This window comes from Ixodes scapularis, unplaced genomic scaffold (assembly GCF_016920785.2).
Source record: "Ixodes scapularis isolate PalLabHiFi unplaced genomic scaffold, ASM1692078v2 PGA_scaffold4__175_contigs__length_147842914, whole genome shotgun sequence".
NCBI classification, from domain to species: Eukaryota; Metazoa; Arthropoda; class Arachnida; order Ixodida; family Ixodidae; genus Ixodes; species Ixodes scapularis.
Window position 1 is genome coordinate 31,494,157 of NW_024609879.1, and position 26,614 is coordinate 31,520,770.

Here is a 26,614-nt window from a genome sequence, read left to right on the forward strand (position 1 = left end):
TGAAGCGAAGAAGCTGAAAATCCTCATGCAGAGTAAAAAAAAAAAACATATTTTTGAGGTTTTGTGCGCAGTTCACCGGCGACCGTCGAACAGTTTGTGACAGAGGTCACGAACATGGAACGTGCTGTCCAATCACGAGTCTCCCACTAGTGGCGACTACCTGACGGCGCTGCATTTTCGTCGTCAAGCTGCTACTTAGGCTCCACTACATCGGACATACGCGAGATCATTCTGTACGTCGTCCGAGAAGAGCTCTGGAAGCTGCTCCCTGCTGCTGAGCGCCAGCGGCCTCCTTTTCAGCCGCTGAAATCGTACGCGACAAGGTCCAGCTGGCCTTGCAGCCTGAAACATCCGTCGACGTGCCAGCCCCCGAAGAACTGATGCTGTCCTACGCCACAATGGCCCGCCGATAACCGCCGCCCGCTCGTCTATGTGGGGCACCTCCACGTCATGAGCATCCAACACCGCAGTACTGGAGACATCGCGAAGAACGGCTACACTCCTTCCGCCCGGAACAACCAGCACCCAGGAAGGCTATCATTGTGGAGGACGGCCGACCGACGCCCGCTGTGATCACTGCGGGTAAGCGGACAACACTTACCGACGATTCCCGTACCGCCAGCTAACCTGCGAGGGTTTGCGCCAAACGACCCTCGACCACGCCTTGGGGAGTGACTACGGGATATTGAAGACTACCTTCGCCACTGGACATCGGCTGTCTCCTCACCGAAGATAACGCTTGCCTTCACCTTGACGCCCTGCATTCACTCTTCGTAGGTCCCGCCGGAAAAACCTTCTCCTTTGCCTCGCCCAAAAAACCAAGTACGGCGATACCGGGAAGTGCTATTACCGAGGACGAACGACACGAATATCCTCTACAAACGCCAAAGGGCTCCCGCACTAACTAACGACGCAACGGATCGGAACGACGCTCCTGCGACAAATAACCTTGACGTTACCATCGACGGCCATGACGCGACGGCACTTATCGACACCGAAGCAGACAATTCTGTTTTGATTGGTAAGCTCTCTTGCCACCCTCGGAAAGTGGTGACGCCGTGTGATGGCCCGCAAAGAGGAACCGCCGGCGGCCATCACATCAGTCCGGTGGGAGGGTGCACTCCACGCGTGGACATCCACTGGGAGACATGTCCAGTGAAGATCGTCGTCATCAAGGACTGTTGAAAAGACGTCCTTCTTAGAATGAACTACGTGAATACGGCGCCGTCATCGACACTGGAGCGAACAGGTTGACTGTGCGAGAATCCATTCCTACGTGGTAAGATCGCGATGCGACGTCAGTCGCGGTTAGACTTCTTGCGGACCTTGTGAACCTGCCACCGCTGTCTTTTTGCCGCTCGGAATCGCAACAACTATCTGCGGTGGAGTTCTGTTCAAAAGGAACGCTCATCTGCTCATGGGAAGAGGTATCGGAGTTCCTAGGGTGTAACGGAGCTCAAGGACATGCGCATTATATCTTGTGACGAACTTCCGAAAAGAACCACAGTACCTGACAAAGGAGACAACTGTGGGCCACGTACAGGAACTTCCAGACCCTTCCGCGATCGCCTCCATCTCAGAAGACTCCTCTTCATTACTGAACAAGAGGACGCCGCCTTCGGAGCTTCACATCGGAACCTGTCAGTGAACTTAAATGGATTGTCCGGTCACGTTTTGTATTCGAGAAAACGATTGAATATCATTGTTATTGCCTCGAGACCCATCGAACATGCAATATCTGAATTTTAAATGCCCCCCTGCATGAGTAACTGAATTTATATTGCTCCAATCACACTCTAGCGTTAACGCTGCTTTCGGTGGCAACAATGAAGCTCTGACGTCACACAACACAAAGCAAGCATTTCTGTCTCGTCGTTTACCTGCGAGTGAACGCCTCAGCGTGCGTTACTTTCGTTGTTATGCTGGACTTGTTTCGTGGTTGGGTGAGGTTTTTGTTGCGTGGTTGGGTGAGGTTTTTGTTGCGTGGTTGGGTGCCACAACCACCGGCACTACATGCGACCCGAGACATGACGTTCCGCACTTTTCCGCGAGACGTGCACTGAGGAGCAAAATGGACCGTCGCCGTGCGTAGGGACTGGGTTCCCGTCAAGATTGAGATCCCGCTTATGTAGCAATCATCTCACTGGACAGAGCTACGAGCCGAGCTCTAGGCGGGCAGAAGGCTCGTAAGCTGAGGTGTGATGCTGTGCCAACGATATTAAACTTCGTCCATCCACTCCTCGCCCAAATCAGATCAATCAATTTGATCATCTAGCGAAACCCAAACCAACAGACATGCCACCTGGAAACGATACCAGAAGTTGTATTTAGCACGCGTGCAGTCAAATTCTGTTTGACCCGCATGTGAAATAGAGCGTGGCTACGATTAACCAAGCTCGTCCAAGTCAAGTGACGACATTCATTTGAACGATTCGCCGTTTGCCTTTGACCCGTGGACATCGCCTCTGAGGGAACGTCCCGCAGCCTCATCACCGATCCAATGAATCAGCAGAAATGCGTACCCGGATGCCGCTTCGTGTACCTAGTGTCCGCTTCAGAGGCGAATTCTGGATCCTTTGCTTTGCAAGCGCTTCTAGTTCGACCGGCGGCCATCGCAGGTTGCTAGAAGCTTATGGCTGTTTTCGAGTAATATCCTGCTAAAAGGCGTGACTTTTTTTGCAAACGCTTGGGAATTGCATTAAAAGAGCCGTATTTCAGCAGGGTACAGACTAGGAGACCATATAATCCGAAACAAAATACAAGACATCCATCGACCGACGCTTGTTATCCCGACCATCCGAAAAAACCTTTGCGTTTTCTGACGTCGCGCAGCAGCTACGGATGTCAGCCGTTGACACTGGCGAAATTCGGGGTGCAGCTTCGTACATACGCGCATGAAAGGTTTGATTAATAAGGGGAGATCATATATAAAAATAAAAATGACTTTTTGTACATGAAGGCTCCCTCGACGTAACGAGCGCAAAAACTTAAGCACTTCCGGTTTCGACCGGGCAATCGCTTTAAGGACAACAACATGTCGACTCGAGCCGGTATAACCGTTGCAGACGTGACATTCATTTTCAACCGAGAGACGTCGTATAGGTAAACACCTATACGACGTCCCGACCTTAGCGTGAAGCTCTTGGAATGAATCTTCGACCATACAGTGTGCTCCGTCGCCTCGGAGACCTGAACTACGAGGTGACTCCAGACGGAACACGGTCGTCTGGACGCCGCAAGTCGCGAACCCAAGGGGCGCGAGTCTAGCGTCTTGTTTTGTGCTCGATATGACTGAGGGCTATTTATAATACAGACGACCCCGCAGTCTACTCTTTGTCGTTATTTGGTTTAGCTTTGTGTTAATTTATTTAAGGTTGCATGGGAGCAATGCACTTTTAAAGTGGTGAGTAGTACCACGTGCCTGACCCCCAAGGAAGGAGTCTCCGTACATCTATAAGATTGGTATTTATTCATACCCCTAGTGTAAAAGATAAGAGAGACAATGACGTTGCCTAGTCAGTCTCGCCCTAGCTCACTAAGGACCTTTCTGCGTCGAATGTTCGAGGGACCGTGTATAGATCAGGAGCGGAGCGCGTTGCCAACTCATTCCCTCTCGCGCTAGTCAGCTGTGACGTCACCGAATCGTCCCCTGCTGCTGCCATCGTCGACGTACGCTGCTGCTTTCTCGACGCTAGTACTTTCTGTTTTTGGCACAAGTTTGCCGATTAACCCTTTAAGTTTATTATTCATCGCCTTTTCGCCTTCATCCGTGGTATCCGTGATGTATAGCCCACACACAAAACGAAGTAATAGCCTGTTATGCTCTTTCCCAAAGTTACCAAGAGCAGAAATCAAGTGTAAATTGCAATTATCGGCTCTGCGAGAATTCGACGTGGAAACCTTGTATACTCTTATGATTTCTTGTTTCATATATCATCTTTATTCCAAACCTATTTATATTTCCCACAGCCGTAGGCACTCTCTCAAATAGTTCCTCAGTCTTTATGCTTAAAAAACAAAATTCGCAAAACACTTGGTAAGCTTCGAGCTTTAGTTGCTATAATGAACTTATTTTCAACAATCTGCCAACATAGATTGGGGTGCTAGTAAATTTGCTTTACAAGGACACACATGAGCAAAAACTTCTATTCCAAATTATTTATTCTCGTTGCTTTATTTGCGCTTACCGGTGCTTTGTTGACGGTTTTTGTTTTCGTAATTATTTTACATCTTGTGGTAATTATCTTATATCTTGACATGTTTCACGATAGTTACCAAATCCCTGGGACCAATAATTAAAAAGTGACAGATGTCAGTCGTTCTGGAGTCCACCTTTTAACGACATATGTCCACGCACTCTCTCAACTCCGTGAGGGCTTTCTCGATGGCGTCCTTGAACTTGGTAGCGTTCTTCTCAGGGAAAGACTTGCTGCAACTCAGGCCGAAAATGAAAGATTCGGGTCGGATGTTGTACGTTACCATGTAGCTACCAGGAAAACTGGGATTTTCGAAAGTGCAGCCGTCGCATTGAAGATTCATCTGAGTGAAAGTAGGGACAACAGTCAGTCTTTTCGGGTAACAAGCACGCAAAGGTCTACAAAGGCAATACCCGAAAGTATAATCGGAAAAGCTTTCAAGGTAAGTCAGCTGGCCAACTTCGGCACACTGGCACATTATCATGTACGTCCCATTGCCTGAGTTACGGGAGGTGAAGCTACTTAGGTAGACTTACCTCAATGATTGACGCGCTAGTCGTTGGCCAGATTCCAGATTTGCTTAGCCAATATGCGTAAGCATATCTGAGAGCTGAGTAAAGCTTAGCGCACGGATTACTGAGGCATGTCTACGTAAGCTTTGGCTGCTCCTCCTCTTCCTTCCCCATAAACAATGCGGCATTACGTCCAATGACGTAATATCGGCCGTTGGCTTACATCACACACTTTTCCGAATACTCTTCCCAGACTAGCAACAATGCACTCGTGGTGCGGGTGAGCAATGTTACGAAATGGGGGTCACTTCTTGCCTCGAACAATGGACCTTTTTCCAGTAAGGAGTGCCTCATGACGGTTTCGCCGCCTACTACAAATGGAGGGCAACCGGACTCGCCTTCTCCCGTAGGAGCAGATTAGTGTGGCAACAGAACAGTGCCCCCCGAGGATGGCGAAAGGGCGCTCAAGGTCAAGGGAAAGGGTGTGCGCGTGCGCAGACGTTTACTGGAAAAAGGTCCATTAAAGACGAGCTCTGCCGACTTAGAAGAACGTTCAAGCTGAACGCGTTTCTCCCTTTTTGAAAGAAACTAGTTGACAAGCAGCGCAAAATTTTCAGGGGCTTATTCATAGACAATGCGGCGCCGAACATGACGCAGCATCAAAATTCTCGTTTAAAGCCCTATCACATGAAAGCGTGTTTCACGCGTCTCATTCACGTCAGCGTCTCTCTGCGTCGGGGCGCGTCCCTCATTACCACTTTGAACAACCCAACCCATGCGAGGCGCCGATGCCTCTCTCGGTCGGGTCTCGGCGTCGACGCGGGAAGTGGCTTGAAGCAACCGGAAGCGAGGCCGGGCGCACCCTCTGAACGATCCGAGTCAGTCTTGAGGTAGTATAGATGCAGCAATGTATATGACTGTCTCGGGTTTTACAACTGTTTTCTTTAATGTACAAGGCGACATAATGAAGACTTATTTGTTTTTACCTGCATACGTCTAGGTGTCCCCACATGCTAATTCCTTAATTGATAAGTGTACGAACTCAACTTCAATAACGTAACGATCTTGCATGTGGTAATTCTAAGAGTGGTCTAAGGTGAATTGAGTAGGTTGTTTAACTTATAGAATGTAGTCGCCGAGCTATATCTCCGCCGGTTATGCTTTTTTTTCTTGAGTGATTTTTGGAAAAATACCGAATATATTGTTAGACATCAAATGAGCTCGGCATACGTATGAAGTTCAGGATTACCTAATATACCTAATTCTATCAACTGTAAACAGCTAGCCGGAAGTATATTATCTCTGACAAGTTTTATTTAGATTTTTCTTAGATATTGGATATCAGTTTCAGGTATAATTTCGCACGTTCGTCCGAAATTTACCTTAAGGTCTAGTTCTTTCACTGGAGTAATACGCAAACTAGTTCATTAGGAAAGAAAAGCTCGCGAACTGAGGTAATTTTACGTGCGTATGCGCTTCTATGCTCAATGTCCTATACAGGCTTAACATTTTGTGCCGTCCGAGCTTGTATCTTCATTACTCAGCGTTGGATGCGTAGTCAGAATAATATGAAATGCCCGGAGTAAACAAAAATCGCGCAGATAACGCAGTGCAGTTATCATTTGACGAAAGCACGCTGCAGATAGTGTGCTCATCAAGCAAGGGTCAAACTACTGAAACATCGCGTCTGCAAGGACTGTCCAATTCCTAATCATTGTATTACGACGGTGATGTCACATTAATTCCACAAGCACTTCTGCAGATGCGTTCAAAGCGTGCACATGAATGAAGCAAACAAATATTGAACATGCTTCAGCAGTGCCCGTGTATCATTTTGTCATTATGCCAACAGAGAACATCCTCCCTACTGTAGTTTAGTGGGAAAATTGACATCACGTGACCTTTACCTACATTCTGTATCCCCACAAAAGTAAGTAGGACATTGACGTCACCTAACCTATTCGTTAAATCAATCTTTCCGCTAGTTTTAGCGGATAAATTTATCATGGCACTTTTCTCACTAAGTTTAGTGAGGAAACTGGCGTCAGGGGACTTAAAGAGACACTGACAGGGTATTTATGTTCGCCATGGTTTTTATTTGTGCATTACATATGAGAGCGCAACTACCCAAAAAACAATTCGCGTCTCGAAACTGTTTCTTATTCCGCACGAAAACCACCGATCGTGAACTGGCCGGTTTGAGTCGCGCTCACTCTCTCCTCGGTGGTCACGTGCCGTGTTTTATCGTTTAGACACAACCACCAAATATAATGAAAGTCTTAGGTCTTCCAAGGCGCATACACAATATTAAAACTAGAAAAGAAATAAGATACCCATTTTTTTTGCGGCTTTTAGAAAGCTGCAAATATGTTGATTGGGGGAAAAAGAGTATCAGAGCCACGTGACTTCCGACGCCTCCTTTTTCCTCTATATTCCTTCTTCCTCCCCAGTCCAGCATTAGTTTCGGTTTCACAAGTTTCGAGCAGTTGCGTTTTTCTTAACTTTATTAAAAATATATGTCACGCTGTAGCAAAATATTCATTGTGCGTGTGTGTGTGTGGGGGGGGGGGGGGGTGTCAGTGTTTTTTTTAAGCACCATTTGTTTCCCCTCTACGCTGAGCTGGAGAGGTGATGTCATGTGAGCTTTACGCCAATTCAGTTTTCCGGCCAAATTTAGCAGACGAATTGACATCATATTGCATCTGCACAAATTTAGTTATCTCGCTAGATTCAATGGCTAAACGACCGCCTAATATCGTCTAAACAAAAATTAAACGATCGCTTCTCACGTACTGCATTCCGGACATTTTCAAGGTCTATCTGTTAAACTGTGCGAAAGCTTAAAAAAGAAAAAAAGAAAAAAAAAAAAACTGACGCAAGCGGTGCGCGTCGCAGTATTTTTCACAGTCCTATTGATCAAGCCAAGATATTATTTTAGGACGGGCCAAACTACCAATGTTACAAATATTACTTAAATATTGTATATTAATTTTTGCACAAACCCTTTATTATCAATTCACTAAAGTATGTTGAAAAGCATCCTATAGTGCCGCTTTCAACTTTCCATAAATGTAGTTTTGCATTTTTAAGGAAGTTTAAAAATCTTGCGGGAGATTTGACAAAAAGCAATATCATGTAATTACCCGTTAGCGAACTGTAATTTTAGCTTGGTTAACGACGTGCGGTTTTCGTTTCAAATCTTGTGGCTTTTTAAAGCTCAAGGTATTTACACAGAAAGGCTACCTTTATGAAAACGACATGATTGCACGTTGCTAAACAAGGCACACACAATTTGTAGTCAAGGGTGCGCGCGTAAATTATGATTAAAAATTTAGCTAATTAATCTTTCTTAATTAGACAGTTTCGCTCATCACAAAGGATATCGTTGGTTCAACACGCAGCAGTTCTTTTTTTTTTAAGTCTTAGCACAAGTTAGTTAAAACACCCTATAGATCTTCTAAAAAAAGTTCACTGTCAATTGTTTTATTCTTTTATGACATGCGTTACATACGAAAACGTGACAAAAATTCATTTTGCAATACTCCTATCGTACCTGGCTGGCTATCAGATCCGCATGCCCAAAAACGCGGTGCTTGAAGAAAGGATGAATCGGGATCCCATCATCAAGGGCAATGCTTAACAACCCATACATCATCCGGTACACCGCGAGGCCGTTCGCTGCCTGTGAGGAAAAAATAATCCAAAATAAATTTTTGAATAATGCAATAAATGTGTTGTAATCCCTATATTTTAAATGGTATTCACAAATCGTTAACCACGCGAAATGTTTTCTTACTCCTCACGTACATGTCTACAATGCGCTCCTTTCAAACGTGGCAGCAATATCATTAGTATTATAAAATTATGGAGAGATAGGAATATCAAAGACATGTTAAACTAAGGCAATCTGTGGGAAAACCGTCGCCTTAAGTGGAGGGTGACGGACGCACCAGTGTGGGTCTCAACGGAAAGCAGGGAGAAAAGCGTTTGCTTAAAGATATCGCTAAAAGACCAGAAGTCACGAGACTCAAGATCAGGTAGATTTAAAGCAACACGCCATCAGGTTACTACGAGGCTACAATGCGAAGGTCACACGCTGAGGAAGTCAACTTTTTTTTTAACTTAACCGGCAAGGCACGCAGATTCCCAACCTTCCTGCCGTCGTCAAGCAGGGTCAAGATGTCAAACTTCGACCGTTGTGTCATGTTCTACAAACGACAGGAGTCTATAGATAATCTAAAATGCCTTGTCCAGAATTTATAATGTTTCTTCCGTAGCATTGGCCTTGGCAGGCGAATATGATTTTTGTAGTCGTGAAAGACGGGAAGAGAGCAGTTGGTTGCCGGTTGCGGAATGTCTTTTCTTTTTGTATTTTCTTAGGAAGTTTAGTCTCTAATAGGTAGCATACAGATGTGGCTCTTGTTCGTTGGGAAAGTACGTATCTTAAGAAGCTCTCGCCATCCTTTTAATTACATTTTCTGCACATCGGATATCTGACCCCCTCGTGCGACAACGTGTAATAACTTCGGACCTCAAGCTTTAGCATCACATTATGTCGATAGAACTGTTCAAAAATGCGTCAACTGGTGCTCTTAAGAAAAACAAAACTTGCCTGCGTCTGATCCACAAGCGAAACGTTTCATTTGATGACCTCTTGTGAGAACGAGCTGCCACGACCCGATTGAGTTTTTAACCAAGACTACGACTTTTCCAAAATTAGAGAGACAAAATTACGTCAGCCTTGAACTAAAATTTGTTATCATTGATTGAACAGCGAAACCGGCGATCCGACTGTCTTTGAGTCACTTCTAAAGAATAAGCTATTCACCATGTCCAATACGTTAGTCGCGTGTGCCAGTGGAGTGACTTTTTACTATAACACACTTACACGTGCATGTGCCTGTTGTGGTGAGAACTGGAAGATCTCAGTTTCAAACAAAATTGTGAAGGAATTACTGTCTAGAGGAATTGTAAAGTAATGTCAAAGTAACTTCACTACGTTTTAGATATAAGTATAACGTAATGATATTACGTCTAGTCTGGTTTAAGTTGCAATGCAATTGAATTATTTTTCAAAGTATTTCTGCCATATCCGTCCCTTTCGGGCGGAGCGGTGAAAGGCATGTGTTGACCGAAACGTGACACACCCGTGAACCACTGGCGACATCACGTGCTGTGCACATTCCCAACCGTCCGTCTTTGGAATTTATTTGACAGGAATGACTTCATTCCTTGAACGCTGTAAAAAAACACGCCTTTCCCACACTGTCGTGGCCAGGCGCAGGTAACTGGGAATCGGAAGCCGCCCAGACCTATACTCTGTTTCACCTTATGTTGTACTGCAGCAAAAGCTAGAAGCGCAAGCTCATAGCGTCGGCAGCTGACCTCAGTGCACGAGAGCTTGTGCCGCTGAGATCTGCCCCAGAGCAAGGAGCTCGCGCTTCTAACCTTTCCTGCGGTACAACACAAGGTGAAACAGAGTATAGATGCGATCGCAGTCCCGCTGTTTCCGCCAAGGCGGCGACTCTGAGAAGAAAATATGCCTGAACGGAGTAGGTTAAAACCCCTTGATACAATTCAGGCTCCACGTTTTTAGAAGTCCTCTCGATCGCGTTCCGGGTGAGCAAGAAATTTGAAACAAATCAGTGTTTTATAGAGAATATGATGGCTTGTTCAAAAACGCCTCGATCCAAGAAGTACGTTTCAATAGGGAGACAAAAAAAAAAAAGAGTAGCAATGCACCAGTTTCTAGCAAAAAAGCTGTTGAACTACCTCAACCATCCGCGCAAAGTGAAGATGCTTAATCAAGCGTCCACTTTCTTTCTTTGGTTCTCTGTATATTTCTTTTTGCGCTCTTTCTCGTGAGAAGCCAGGAGCTCGCTATTTCCAAGTCAGTGGATCTGGGAAGGTACTAAGTAGCGCCATTGCCTTCCCACCTGATAGCCGGACACAAACAAATACCAACACGCAGACGACAAAACCTCTCAAGGTAATTGGCTCATCGCTGTTGGTTTCCATGGTGATCGCCATTTTTCACCCTTTCAAAGCTTCCAAGCATCGAAAGGGTCATTAAAACTAGTCGCATCAAGATCACTATGGAGCATAAACGTACTGAAAGTGTTTCTCGGTCAATATGAGTGTCTTTGGTTGTGTGAATGCTATAAACTTATCAATCCTGCTTCTTTTCCCAGATCTCAAACAATTATTTTACTCTTCTTCCGTGCTTGAAGACAGCAAAATTGTTTTTTCAATGACCCCAAGCCGTGACGCCGCATGTGATGCCCTCCGTGGTCGTACCGCCATCACACGCAACGTCAGTGCTTGGAGGCATTAAGAAATAATTGTACTATTTTGAAACACGCAAGAAGAGCAACATAATTGTAACAAATCTGGAGAGGTATGCATGAGTGATAAGTTTATTGCATGCAAAGTGCCAAAGACGCTCATACTGACCGAGGAACGCTTTCAATACGATGATTCTCTATAGCGATTATAGTGCGACTAGTTTTAACGACCTTTTCGAAGATTGCAAGCTTTGGAAGAGTCCACAATGGCGATCATCATGGCAACCGACAGTGATGAGCCAACCATCTTGAGAGGTTTTGTCGTCTGTATGTTGGTGTTTGTTTGTGTCCGGCTAGCAGGTCGGAAGGCAATGGCACTAATGATTATACAATTAAATACAAAGGCGCAAGCGAGCTGAACAAGAAAGACGAAAATGATACCTGCAGAAGTGAAACTATGGGGACAAAGGACAAACACAAATCTCCAAACACAAATAAGTGACTGGAGCGCGACCGAAAAAATACGCTTAGTCTTGGAATTGAACCAGGGACCTCTTTTTGTACTGTTTTACATAATGCTATACCCCCTGAGTCAACCAGGGTTTTTCAAAAGTGATCCTTAGTAAAGCTCTACAAACACTGCGGGTGTGAGGTCGTGTTAGATAACGATATTCTTGAAGAACCTACAGCATAATAGTTACGCGTTTTTCAGCCACTGAAAATTTTTCATCAACTTTAATAGGAGCGCTTACACACTTACGGAAACGGCGTCTTGTTTGCATCTTTCCACGGCTTTCCTTAAGCTCTGTTCTTTCTCTGCTTTGCATGATAAGGGGCTGTCGAAGACCCTGCAGAACGATAGGCTGTCTTCCGAGGAGGGGTAATATACCGTAGCTCGTCCGTGAAGGAATTGGCGAGTCGAAGCCGTTCCGTACACGATGACCGGGGTGCCAATAGTCCTGGTAAAAAAAATGGACTACTTACACCTTTATGTCCAAAACGATGATTGGTTCACCGCTCAACAAGCAGATAAGTCAGCAGTGTATCATTCTGTTAAAAAAGTTAGGATACAATTTATACCGACATCACTTTGTATGACTTTATGCGTAGGAGCATTACTCAGAAAGACCTTCTTTTTTGTCCTCCGGTTAACACGCAGCCCTCATGTGAAGAGAGAGCTTCTGGTAAACCTCAGAACGGCGTGCCGACGTTTCAGTGGGAGACCTAGCTTTTTCAGGGCCCTCATGTAATACATTCGAACAAACTTATTTAGTAGAATATACTTGAACTTAACTTAGTCGACTCTGTGAAGCGAACAAAGCTACTTTTGTAAGTATTCAATTTTTTTTTATTTAAAAACACTGAATGCAGGGATGGATTTAATACTTATACAATTCTAAAATTCTTTAATTTTCCAATGCAATGGAAGAGGAGAAGTGGGACAGTCATGAACCATAACAAACATATTAAAAAACAGCGACTACTTAACCATTTGTGGGCCGACGAGATCGATAGAAATCACTTTCAAATCGGTTCCCATATATGAATGGAGCGCAGCACAATTAGGAGCGCAGCACATAGAATGAGGCTCAATGCGTTTGAATCGCTGGCCTTTATACAGCAGCTCAAATCCCCCGCTCTTACTAACAGTGACCGAAACGGTCAACGTGAGCACAACTTGCATAAATGGTTGTCAGTGTACTTCCTGGCGTGTGCTAGCACTGTTTTGTCGAACTTGCTATTGGCACTGTCCGAGGACGTAAAGCAGGATCCCGGCCCTCTCGCACAGGCCCAGGCAGAATTGCTATAGGCCGCCAGATTATTCGCACGATTTTTTTACGGAACTTTTTGACGCACTTCTTTTTTTCTTTCCAAAAAGTTTCCGAGAGCTAGTATGACACTTCTTGGTGATTTTAATTATCCACATATTGACTGACTTTCCTTGTCGTCACGATGTGCTACGTCACATGGATTCATTGACACATGTTTAACGTTCAACTTAGTTCAAATGCTAAATAAGCCAACCAGGATTCTAGGTTCCTCTGGCAGCACCCTTGATCTGTGCTTATCGTCTCATCCAGGCAACATCAACAGCATCCCATACCTTCTGAGGCTGAGTGATCACTTAATTATACATCTTTCACTGGAACTTCCCACATCCCGAAAATTCGCATACCATACATACATCATGGGTTATAACAAAGCAAACTATCGGGCAATAAACGAGGGCTTAGAATCGTTTTACTGTTCGTTTATGTCCATCTTTGACCAGTATTCAATTACTCGTCAGAGATCAATCATCAAGTTCGGGGTGGCTACCCAATGACTGGAAAGTAGGAGAAATAATGCCCATTCAAAAAACGGTGGTTCGGAACAAAATAATTAATTATCGCCCCATATTAATCACCCGTGTTCCTTACAAGCTTCTTGAGCAGATTATATATTCAAACATAATTAACTACTTGGAATCAAATTACTTGCTGTGTTACAACCATTATGGGTTCCGCAAAACGTTTTCCTGTGAAACCCAGCTGTTACGCTTTACGCAGGACCTCTTTTCTAACTAAATAACAAACTCAGTGATGTGATTGCTGCGCCAATCGCGCCAAACTACGCCGAGGGTCTAACCCTGATACATCCTGCTACATTTTGTCAAAATATGGGTAATCTGCGCCAAGCCTGCGCCAAAGTACCAACTTCGGTCGCCTTTCGAAACCGAAACTGAACTGACTATATATGTATACCGTAACTGAGCATGCGTGAGCTAGTTGGCGCTAGCGGCCGCCCAACACAAAATATCTGCACGCTGAAGTTGCAGAGTGCACTTGTTTGTCTCGAGTACAGCTGTTGGAGAAAGCTCTCCAAGAACTCTTTGATCCTGGCTTGCGATGTCTTGCATCGATGCGCTCAGTTTCTTTTTTCTGTGCGTTTAGCTTGTACCTTGCCCTGTCGGCCTGGCAGGCACATGCCGCTGGACTGTTTTTTGGCGTATGCTGGACAGTTATGTTTTGTATACAATTTTCGGAACCGGTTGGCGACGGAGCGAAGTGGCATGGTTTCAGTTTTGATCGAACATGCCGTCTCCACTCGCGCGACGAGGCGCGTGCAACTGCAAGTAGTCGAAGTTAGCCTCACGTGCATGCGAACATAATAGCACGAATGAGGAACCAGCCGGGACGCATGCAATCCATTGCTTTGCGTTTGCTTGCTTTTGAGGAAAATTTGGCATTTCTGGAACCAGTAAAACGGTGGCAAGCGTTTTTTCGGAATTTCTCGGCAAAGCCTACAGCACTGTACACTTGTGGGACGTCTCAATGTCTCTTTGGAGACATTGGAAAAGGGCACCATTACTTGCCAAAGGCAAAGCGGGGCTTGCAGCAGCCTTACAGAAAGTTTCGACAAGCAAAAAGAAAAGCACCCGCTAGTCGTAATGCACCTTTTTCTTGTGTACAATTTCGCATTGCACTGCAGTAGTTACGTGTTTCATCAGTGGGAGACAGCTTCAATTTATTATATTATATAACTAGTCAACCTAATGCTGTGATGTTCACTACGAAGCTGGCCACTTCCATATAATTATTAAATGTGCAGTTTGGTTCTGATTTATCTATACCAGGTACATATGTATGTATTATTTAACTGAAGCATTGCAAGATGTGTCATGTCATTGGCACTTCAGTTACATGTTTAACGACATCCAACTGAAATGTAAAATTATGGTCTCATGACCATAATTATTTTATTGCTGCGAGCAAAATGCCCTTCATTTGTCCAGAACCTAAAACGAATATTTCTATTTCATTCGCTCCAAAAGCCACTTTTTCTGCTCCGAAACATTGTTTTGCCTGCTCCAAATACCACGTTTACTGCCCCAAAACACTGTTTTGGCTGGTCCGAAAGGTGCTCCGAAACGACGTAGGCCAATCACATCACCGCAAACTCCAAACTCACGCCATATTCATCGATTTCTCAAAAGCATGTAAAGGGGACCTCATCAACGCCTTATTAAAAAGCTACCTTCCCTTAGACGTTCCCCAAACATAATAGACTGGATCAGAGAGTTCCTCAAAAATCGCACGCATTATACAGTCATGAATAACAAAATGCCATGCAGGTCCTCTGTCACCTCAGGGGTCCCTCAGGGAACCGTGCTAGGCCACTATTATTCTTAACACACATCAATGACTTAACAAATCTTCTATAATCCCCCGTGCCTCTCTTCGCGGAGGACTGCGTCATTCACAGAGCCATCAAAACACCAAATGACCATAGAATACTTCACAACGGCCTCAATATAATTGAACAGTAATGTTAAAATTTGCGGATGAGAATAAACATAGAAAAGTGCAAGTAACTCACATTCACTCGTCGAACCACCTCGTCTAATTTTTCTTACCAACGAGGTATCAATAACATTGGCCACTGCACATCATATAAGTGCCTAGGTCTTAACCTCACCAGTGATTTCGCATGGAACAACCACGTTAACGAAGTTGTCCTAAAAGCTAGCCCAACACCTGGATACTTAAAACGTAACCTCAGGCTCTGTTCGCCCGAAATCAAAGGGCCAGCCTACACAAACCTGGTTCGTTCCTAAATGGAATATGCATCATCGATTTGGTCACCATATTAAAATTATCTCTCTAGCGAACTAGAAAAAATTTAAAACAAAGCACTAACGTACAATCACTCCGACTACTCCTCCTATACCCGTATCACTTCAGTTTGCAATCGCGCTGATCTCCAAACGCTTTTTTTTTTCGTCGAAGGCTCTCCCAACTCGCTCTTCTTCATAAAATATATTATGACAATCCACAGATAAAAATGGACCTTCTCTGTGCTCAGATCGAATTTCCGCGAGAGGTGCAAATGTGTGCAAAATCCAATTCATCCGGACTGCATCCTTGTTTTTCGTAAATTTCATGCTACCTCTTGCCATTTATGATTGGAATTCATTACCCAACGACATTGTAATAGAAATTAACATATATATATTTTGTGAACTGTCTGTGTCTTCTTCGATCAAATGAATGAGTTATATGTTTGCATAGTGATTTGTTAACTTGTTATCACCATTTTAACTATTGCACTATGTTATTTTGCTGTTGTTTTTTGTGATTTTTACATTTGTCACTAAAAAAGAGTGTCTTCTTACTTACCCTCCCTTGTGTAATACCCGGACACGGGTCCTCAATCTAAATAAATGAAATGAAATGAAATAAAACATCCGCAAACCTCTGCCTTTTATCCCAACTGAGCATTGCTGGGGACCGAATATGAGAGTTTAAAAGGACCGTGCCATGGATATAGGGCAGGAATATTGGCACATCGATAGTTTAGTCCAATGTTCAGTACGAGAAACTTTACATTGCAAGGTAAAAAAAAAATTTCGTCTAATGCTCGTAAAAATATTAAGCGCTGCGAAAACTTAGTCATCTGCGTTAAGTCCTTATTTTGAACCCTTTTTGTTCACCTTCGCCCATTAAAAAGCACGACGAAAGTACCGAAGTGCACACCTGGCCTCTGTACCCTTCCGTATTTGTACGTAGTCTGTCCTGTCCATCTGCTATGGTCAACGTCAGCATGGCAACGAAGCGACATTTTTAGAGGATTCTTGCACGAGACCATGATACAACGCTACTTTATGTTTCACATTCGTCGCTGTTCTGCTATCATTTGTGTGCTTTCGGGCTGTGTTCGCGATGTAACGTATCTGGTCACTTGAGGTTTAAAATGGTCAGTGGCGCCGTGATAATTGTTCCAGTCGGAAATATCGACGAATGTCGCCCACGGTTACTCCGAAAATTATAAAAGGGAGCAACGAGGGGAGAAGGTGACCGTCTATTCTGAAAACCAGGTCAGCTTTTCATGCGGGAAGGATCCACTTCGAAGAAAGTGCCAATGGCATCCTCTTCTGAGTCAGCAAGGCGCGCCTAGCTGGGCTTTGCTTGTGGGCGAAGTCGAAGAAATCGGAGGCAGGTTTTTGCGGGTCCATGTCACGTTTTGCGCCTTCTGAACTCGTGATGCGTGCTAACAGCCTAAAGGAAAATCTTGAAAGTGCCATAATAGCTACGCTTCGTCTTTGTATCGTAGATTAAACTGAATTTTTGTATTATAAAACAGGATTTGCAAGCGCCAGTCGAAAAAAAATTACGCGTGATCCGACGAGAAACTGCCGACCGCGTCTTGATGTGCCTGAGCAGGGTCGCTCCCGAACAGAATCCTCAACCGCTTCGTAAATGCAGCTCAACCGCCATTGTGAATGCGCCATAAGAGCTGCGTTCTAAAAGTTGGAGACCCGGCTAAAGTGCGGACAAGTTTCACCATAATATACCGCAAAATTTCCACCTATAAGTAGGCACATAATTTTTTCTTTTTCTTTTATCACTGCAAAATATTAGCAGATGACGTATTTTTTGTCGTTCGATGCACTCTTGCGTGGTGTTTAATTGCCAAGAAACGGCACTGCACGTTCGCCTTCAAGTGCCGTCCACGGTCGTGAAACACAAATCACGCTTATTATGACCTGTATTCCATCGGCTGCTCGACACCATGTTCTTTTATCACAGGCGAGAGAGGCAAACAGCAGGGCTCTGCGGCACTATTGCTACCGCAATAAGACTCCGAATGCCTCCAACATGACGCCAAGGCACTGATGGTAGACGACAATTTTGGTATCGATTTCGACGCTAACCGGAAGTGACGGCAGGTGCAAGAAGCCTATCGGCGCACTCCAGTGAAGTCAACGCCGCGTAGCGGCAACGCCGAAAGCTCAACAGAGGAGGTCGTTTCGACTCTGTTGTCTGCAACCGCCGCTTGGTTCTCGTTGGCAGCACAGGAACAAACATCGTTTGCAGTAATGTGTTTTAGGATTCCCTCATGATCATTCCTGCACAGTGATTAGAAGGTTACTACCGTCAATAAATCGCTTTGCTTAATACCAATTTTACGCTGCAGTGCTACAAATTTATTTTGGTCCGCGTGCTGAACGAAGAAAACGACCTTCTTTCGTCCGCCATTTTGCCTGACCAGCGCTCCCCCTATAGTTCACTTTAGTCGCGAGTAGGCGAAAAGATGTATTAGTGGCACCTTCTAATTGTTCCTATCTGTCACGTTAGAGTTAGAGTTATCGATAACCCGCGGCACTTTGGATGGTGTTTAAAAAGCACGGTGGAATCTTGTAGACACCGTGTCTCTTGATGTTGTTACAAATAGCCTACGAACATGCATTTTTTTTAAATTTTATCTGAAGGGAGTGATCTCGTCGGGCTGTAAAACTGTGCAGCTGAACAATTATAACTTTTTGCGTACTGAGCGATGTTAGAAGAACGGCGGTCATACACCAGAGAAAACGTGAATTTGAAACTCGGTGATTTGATTTGCAGAAAGGTACGTAGCATATTGGTAGTAGATATATCATAAGAAGATTAAACATGTTAGTTGCACTACATTTGCTCCATTCACATTCCGAACGCACTTAAAGCTGATATACCTAGGCTAAAAGTACGGTTAAACAATAATTGCAACAGAACACCCCTGGCCGTACAGCTACTCTTTCCGGTCATCATTATTTCTAAAGCTTCGTGTTTTTAGTAAATACTAATAAATCTGAAAAGTTAAGGCCCGGGTCGCTTTTATCGAAAACGGAAAAAAACAGAAAAAAAAGCGATTGGGAGCTGTCCGTGATTCGGAGAACCCCAAGCTTCTGGTAATTACTACCTGTGATACTATCTTATGATAACCCATAAAGTACAGCGCAAACTGAACCGTTTTGAACGCTGCTTCGTCTTCGGAACCTCACCCCTTAGCACGTTTCCTTCTCTTATAGTTAACGGTACTTATGCGGGCCACGGCACAAGAGCATGTTATCTAATGATTGGGAAATACCATGCTCGCGTTTAATTTTCTTGAACATACACCCCGATAAACATCTATTGCAAGTTTGACGTAAACATTTACACCAAACAACAACAAATACGCTTCTAAAAAAAGGCAAAAATTTTTGTTGTCGCCACGCTGATTCTTGAAGAAATGCCTTAGCATTTGGCTGAAGGGTACCAACAGACTCAGCGAAGGATGACAATTCCAACTTCGCAAAGGTCCGCCTACCGTTCTCTTCGGAGAACCTTACTGTTATCCTGGGGGTCGGCAGCTTCGGATTCAGTCATAAAAGCTTCCCTTAATCTCCGCCTACGGTCCGCACACTGTTGTGTTTGAAAGGACAACTTTTCTCCCCGGGTGTCGGCGTTTTTCCGCAAGCGGAGTTGTCACTGTGCCTTGGGTCATGAATTCGCGTACGTTGTGCCACCACCACGGCCGCTCGATACCCTCCTCTCCCGCTCCCTCGGTGCGTCACTGGAAGTGTGCCAGAAGACTCGTTCCTCCTTGTAAGTGCGAAATTGGACGTGACCACAGAACGAAAGCAGCAAACGAGCACGACAGGCATCATGCAACGCGCCGCGGCTTCACAAAACCAGTCCAGTTCACACCAGTCCAATTCAGTTCACACCAGTCCAGTCCAAACCATTCCACACAAAACCACGATCATCCAAACGATCATCAAACAATGTTATCGCACTTAAAATAAACGAAAGAAACACGCCCCATTTCTAAGGACAAAAATGAAAGACGTTTACAATCCCCTGTAATGCTAAATTAGAGCGCAACTCTCGAGGAGGATGATGGGAAGGAACGGAAAGGAGGGTATGCCCCTCCTTCTTATCTGTATTCTCCCCTCCTGCTCCTCTCCCACTTAAGAGAAATTTTCGCGAAATTTCCTGCTAAAGTTAGCGGAAAAAAATCCCCGGTAAATTTTGTGGGAACGTTTTTTTCCCTAAACTTAGCCGGGAATTGTTTTCCGCTGACTTTAGCGAGAAATGTTTCCGCTAAAAGTGGCCGGAATGTTTTCCGCTGAATTTAGATAAAACTTTTAGAGCGCCGCAGCTCTCAGACGCCCGTTCCCAGCTTGAGCGTTGTCGGCGTCGCCGTCGGCGTAATTCCCGCGCTACATTATGGGAAACGTCCTATCATGCACCGCGTTGAATTATGGGACGCTTCCCATAATGCGCCGCGCGAGAGGGAGGAGGGGGAGGATGGGGAGGCAAAGGGGGAGGAGGAGCAAGGAGGATGGGTGGAGGAAAGAGGAGGATGGAGGGTGGGGAGTAGGGGGAAGGAGGAAGAGAAAGGATACGGAGGAGGGAAGGAGAAAGAGGGAGAAGAAAGAGAGGGGGAGAAGGAGGGAGGAAGAAGGAGGAGAAGAGGAGGAGGAGGCGAGGAGCCCCCTACTGACAAAAAACACATTTGGCCCCTATATGAACGTAAACCGGTTCATACCGTTAGCAGTTTAGCCATACCGGCCACCAGTTTGTCAAAGGGGTCCCCCGTATGAGCCATAACGGTCACCTATTTGGACAAACAGGCGACCATGTTTCACAGATGGATGACCGGTGACCGGCAAGCTGTACCGGTTTAATCAAACTGCTCTGCGGAGCCCGTTTAGTGATGAACGTACAAATCGGGGGCATGGACACGCCAGTTTCAGCAGTGGCAGCCTGTTTCGGGAAAGCGGAGAGCGCGGGTTCATCAATTTACAATCCTCCACGCAATGCAAGTAATTACATTTATATTTTGATTGCGCTGAAATTCGCCTATACTTAACAACCATAAACTTTTTTTTTTCTGACGTAAACATGCGACGTTGCGGAGCCAATATTTTGATAGAATTTTAAAACTGTGGCGTTCTTTGTTGCCTCAATTTACTTATTCAGCTCGAATCTTTCTCGCAGGGAACGCGACCGCGTGAAAGAATATACTTCTTGACTCCGTTTCGCCTCAATTCAAGACACAGCGAAGGTAATGCGCGAACACGTGGCTGCACGAACATCAAGCATTGCGACAGCAGGTCCGCTGTTGCAGCAGCAAAATTACGAGCTCGCGCTGGGTGCTTTTTTCGCTCGGGCGCAAGCCGAGCTTCAGGCCGGCGGGCGCCATTTCCAGCGTTCAAACGTGCTGAAAAAATTCGCCTGCTTTCCGAGGCTGCAAACGTGGCGTAGTCAACTTTCTGTGGCGGTTCGAAGAGAGGAGGAAAGCGCGTGTACAGCGGTACCAAATACTTTACTAGGGGGAATACATTCCACTCCTCTCAAATACAATAGCCTCGGCGCGGACAGGTTTTCTGGGCTTGGCGAGAGCCATCCATCGTCGGGGAGGTCTCGGCTATCGATGATATTGATGCTCTACATACCAAATTCATTGTTGTGGAAATGCGCGAGACACGCGCCTCGCGCCACTTCTTGTCGAAACTCTCGCTCAGTGGTGCGCTAAATACTTTGCTGCGCTGTGCCGCCATGATCTTCCCAAGGGTCGCACGTTCCACGTGCCTCGTGCATCGACGCACCTTGCGCTACTTTTGGAACATGAAGGGGCTTTAGGTGGAATCGGAGACGACACCGCCGCGGCCGCCGCGAACATCCACGTGCACAGAGACTTCTTGGAGTTTGTGTTCAAATGTTTTCGTGGCGGACATAGCCGGACGTATGGATACGATAGACAGGTGAGAAACAACTTATTTACGGGTTTTCTTGGTCATGTAGGACGCAAGAGAAGTGCTGCAGTCTATTTTTTTTTAATCCTTGTGATAGAATGGAATCTTGTTCTTCGTCAATATCTGCGTGCTGTTGCGTCGACATTTTTAAATATGCGTGGTAATATTCTAGTTCTATTCGAAAGTGAATAACAAGTTTGTGATTATTGAAAGTGCGTTCTTAGCGCTTATCTGTATATTTATACTAAAGTTACTTTATTGCCTTTACCGATTTTATACTAGAATCTTAAAACAGTATTACTTTATGCAAAATAAGTTGTATTTTGTTCTAAGGCAGCTCAAGCCCATAGGGAGAAGTAAATTAGTTGACTAAATAGTAACTTTAGTACCCCTGCCACACGAAAAAGTTAGTATATTTTTATTAAATGATATGAAATTCAACCAGTTCACGGTCTTGAGTGAATATACAGTCGTGGCAAGCTAATTTGTCTAATGTCACTCGATCGAAATTACATTAATGTGGCCATGATAAAATGCAAGAATTCAGTGACTGCACGCGATAACACCCCCTTACATGATCGTAAATGACACCTGTCTAGCCGTATCCGCGTTGACTACGTCAACCTGATTTTTAACAGTGATCTGTTTTGCTGTCTACAATCACTGCGTGTCTCGCCATTTTGCCGAAGGTTTCGATTTAAAACAATCACATTTTTCTATAGACGTCTTACACTCATACCTCGTGCCGTTTCGTACCGATTATTTAGCGGTGTAATATTTTTCCCGTGTAATAAAATGTTTTCTATACTTCGTTTCAGCTTCTGTCCGAGCGCGGCCGAGGTTATGAGCCGAAGGGCCAATCAAACAGCGAAAGAGGCACAACGTCATGGCGTGCTCTCTGCAGTTGATAGGACCAGACGGTATTCGCCGTCTCTCCGTGCGTGCCCCTCCGCCGGCTTCTCTTATCAAGCACAGAGAGCACACCATGACGCTGCGGTTTTCGCGGTGTTTCATTGGCCCTTCGGCTCATAACATCGACCGCGCTCGGACCGAAGCTGAAACGAAGTATAGACCAGTTGCTATGTGCAGCATTCATTCTAGCTCATACGACGCACGTCTTATTAGCTAAAATGAATGTTGCGCTGCGACGTCACGAGAAGAGCGCTACGGTTTTATTTCTAGGAGGTGGTTAGTGTGCTGTTGGGCTGATGTTTGTATGTGCCGTGTATGTGTATGCGCTTAATGTATATTTTCAGCTGCTGCTTGTGGTATGCATAATGTATCTACATGTGTGTATAATAAAGGTGCCAAAAAAACCCGAAGCGTAATCGTGGTGTGAGCAAATAAAATTATTTTTGGAGCACATAAATTGGGCGGTATCTGTAGTCCGTAGCAACTCGAGAAGGTAGGGCGAGGGTAAGACGGGCCGGGGAGGAGGAAGCAGACGGAACGCTAAAGAGGCTAGGAGGTTTGCCCCTCTCCTCTTTGCAGCATTCCGTCTGCTTCCTCCTTTCCTGCCCGTCTTGTCCTCGCCCTACCATCCAAGTACTCTCTAGATATACGTGCTATCTCTGGCGGGTGCTCGGACGACACTTCCAGTACAAGATTGAAATTCTCGACCCCCGGCGGATACTCAGCCGACGCTCTAAGTACTCTATAGATATACGCCCGATATCCAGCCGGCGCTCAGACGACACGCCAGCTTGATTGACATACGCGATGCCCGGTGGGTACTCAGCCGACGCTCCAAGTACTCTATGGATATACGGGCGATATCCGGCGGGTACTCCGACAACTCGATTGACCTTGGGTTAACACGCGACGTCTCGCATGCACTCAGCCGACGCTGCTAGTACTCTATAGATATTTTCGGCGCCCGGTGGGTACTCAGCCTGACGGTGGCGGTATTCCTGTGATATTGTGCTGGTACTGCCCCGCTTTTAAAAATATATTGTCTAGACATCGTGTGGATGGGAAGAACCGTATATTCCGAGTATTTGCCAACCATATTATGTAGATACTCGCCTAATATTCTTGTGCCGCTTGGGTTACAACCTCAATAATAATAATAATAAACGACCTACCTCGACAGCGTACGTTTGTTTCTTATGCTGTCCTGCACTACGCCGGTAATGCACTTCAGGTCGTCGTCGTAACTGATCTGCATGACGTGGTTTTATTTTACGTAATTTTCACCCCTCTGAACTGAGCTGGGTTCTTCACAGAAAAATAACGCACATTGCGGAGGCCTCTACGGCCATGGCGATGCACTTGCTTGTGTTGCTCGTTTACCGAAGCAATTCAATGAAGACGCCCGCTGCAACAAAGGCCAGCAAACCTATTGTGTCGTCTGCTACCAAAGCAAAGCGGAGTGGAATACTTCAGAAATGGCTTCCATCGTTGCAATACGACGCTGAGATGACAAGAACATCTCCATAATTAGATATTAAGAAGTTAGGTTGCTTACAAAAAATTATTTACTTACTTGTAAGCGAAAATCTAGCCTCCTGTCGAGTCTCCATGCATTAGTTCATAGCAACGTCCCTAGCAACGGTTTGTTTGGACCCAGACGCCATGTTGTGACGTCATGACTTACGGGGTCAATGGGCAGAGTGGAATGTATTCCCCCTAGTAAAATATTTGGCGCTACAGCGGTTGGTGCACCACCTCACCTAGTATTGACTGCAAAAAAAAAAAAAAAAAAACTAACCGCGAGTTTTTTTGTTTTGTTTTTTTATAGAGGGTGGGGCATTTCCCGGAGTACTGCGCCTTGACCTGGCCCCCTCCCTCCCCTCTGGTCAGCTCTGTCACATGATCCCCGCAGCAGCGCGCGAGCTACACGCTGATAATCACCGGGTTTCGGAAGGGCGCGCCTGACAGCCGCTTCTTTCTTTGTCTGCTTGTTTTCAGTAGCAGTTCGAACTTCACTCGTCGTACCTGCTTCAATATGTCATCTAACCCTGCGGTCTTGTTAGGATGTCTCTTGACAACGTATTAGATGTGCATCAAAGCTATCAGTGTTCGAAAAGTCCTACGCGTATATCGGCAACAAGCGATTCTTCAAAGAAGTCAGGAATTCTACCGGTTTGGTTGGGTTCGGCAAATGACAGCTTGTGGCCGCATCGTGTTGAAACTTCAACGAGCCTTCCTTCTCGTTTTAGTGTTTCTGTGGTCCCCATGCTTTGACCGTGTCGACAAATATTTTGGATTACATCTTTCAAGACAGCTTTTATTATGGTAAGTGCACTGGAACCTACTTGTTGGCTACGATTGACCGTTCTTCAACGCGTACTTTTCCAGATTATCCATAGAAGTGTGCAGCGTCTAATCTCGCGGCAGCCGGGCGAATAATTTCCCCCAAAGTCTGCCATATAGTCTCAAATTACCCCGGCTGTGTTAAAGCTTAGAGTGCTTCTTCACATTTCACAGATCGCTTGCACGTTTGTACTTGTCTACGAAATAAGTTGTAATAAAATTCTAGGCGAATTGAAAACGATCTTTTGTTTCTGTTTTCCTGCCCATTCGCAAGCACCTGCGCGAGCACAATCATTTCCACGTGTTTCCTACATGTTAGAAATGGGTCTATGAGTTTCGGGACGTCTCAAATAAGTCTAAGAGAACCAACCTTCCAGACGATACCCATTTAGGGCTAGCGAATAATTTGCCTATCCGAATGGCGCGTTCAAAAGTGTGGTCACGCGCCTGGTTGAACGGGCACCTATATCAAAACTGGTACCGTTTCAAACGGGTACCGTATCCCATAATCACGCTTGATCCAAACGGATTGACAGGTTTGCCATCAATTTGATTCAAACGGGTCGACCAGTTTCCCACCCGTTTCAATTTCAAATGTTTTTTTTTAATAGGAACGGGAGGAGATTAGGAGGGGGGGGGAGGGTATGGATGAGGAGGAGGGGCATACCGTCCCCTCCGTCCTCTCCCCCCTCCTCGTCTTCAAGAGCTGCTTTCTAATTCGGCATTACAGGGAGTTGTAAACGTCTTTCATTTTATCCGCTCCATTTAGCTGGGAAATTTTTTAGCGAAAAGAGTAGAGGGGATTTTTTTTGTGCTACATTAAGCGGGGAAAATTTTTCTCTAAATTTCGCGGGGTAAATTTTTCCGCTGAATTTAGCAGGGAAATTTACCCATCATGGAACGTGCCGTGACGTGACGAGTGACCCTCATGACGTCACACGTGACGTCAGTCACGTGTGACGTCATTAATTTGGAAACTCCCATAATTAAACGCGCGGTTACACCGACGCCACTCAAGCCGTAAACTGACGCCTAAGAGCTGCGCTCTAATAAATCCCGTAAACACGGAACTCTTAGTCAAATTTCTGAGGCAGGGGGAGCCGATCGATGTAGATGGCCAGCGATGGTCCAAGCCGTCCAAAATCGAGCGGCACGTTTTATAACATCGAGTTATTCGTATAACACAAGTGTTTCTACTCTAAAGGATCAGTGTTCTCTCCCTCTACTCAAAAAACCGCCGTAAAATTGCTCTTCTGTGCCTCACCCATAAGCTCTACTATCACGTTAATAATACACTTTTTCTTGAGGCTCCTAACAGATCTTCCCATCGAACCACTAATAGCAAAAGTTTCAAGCACCTAACCGGTAAGACTAATGCGTTTATTAACTCCGCTGTCCCGCGAGGCATCCGCGATTGGAACGACCTTCCCAACACCATAGTCGACATTAGTGACACCGGCCTGTTCCGTGAGGCGATTTCTACATTGTTTTCATAGTTGGCTACCTCATTTTTATATTTTATTATATGTTTCTTATTTTGTTTTATTCTTTTAATATTATTTTTTTTTGTCGAGTGCTTACTTAGACGATATGTTGGTGATTTTTGACCTCATTTGTTTCTGTGTGGATTTTCCCTACTATTTTTATAGCGTGTACAAATGCATAATTGATGTGTTTTTTTGTTTGTTTTTTTCGCTTCGTGCGGTGTTTTGTATTTTTAATTTTATATTCCTTGCCCCCCTTTATGTAATCCCCATTGGGCCTTTAAGGGTTGAATAAATAAACATTTGTGGTTCCGCTGGTTATGTTGCGAGGTGGTAAATT

The 26,614-nt window shown here is 45.1% G+C and overlaps 1 protein-coding gene across 1 annotated transcript in view; it reads right to left on the minus strand.

Annotated features, from left to right (window-relative positions):
• Positions 1-4,335: 4,335 nt before the first annotated feature.
• Positions 4,336-26,614, minus strand: part of LOC121837734 (carnitine O-acetyltransferase-like) — a 37,499-nt gene continuing 15,220 nt past the window's right edge. The window contains exons 6-8 of the mRNA XM_042293529.1: positions 11,753-11,951; positions 8,262-8,390; positions 4,336-4,539 (exon numbers count right to left, since the gene is read on the minus strand). Coding sequence (XP_042149463.1) covers positions 4,336-4,539; positions 8,262-8,390; positions 11,753-11,951 — 532 coding nt within the window. The remainder of the gene's footprint in view (positions 4,540-8,261; positions 8,391-11,752; positions 11,952-26,614) is intronic.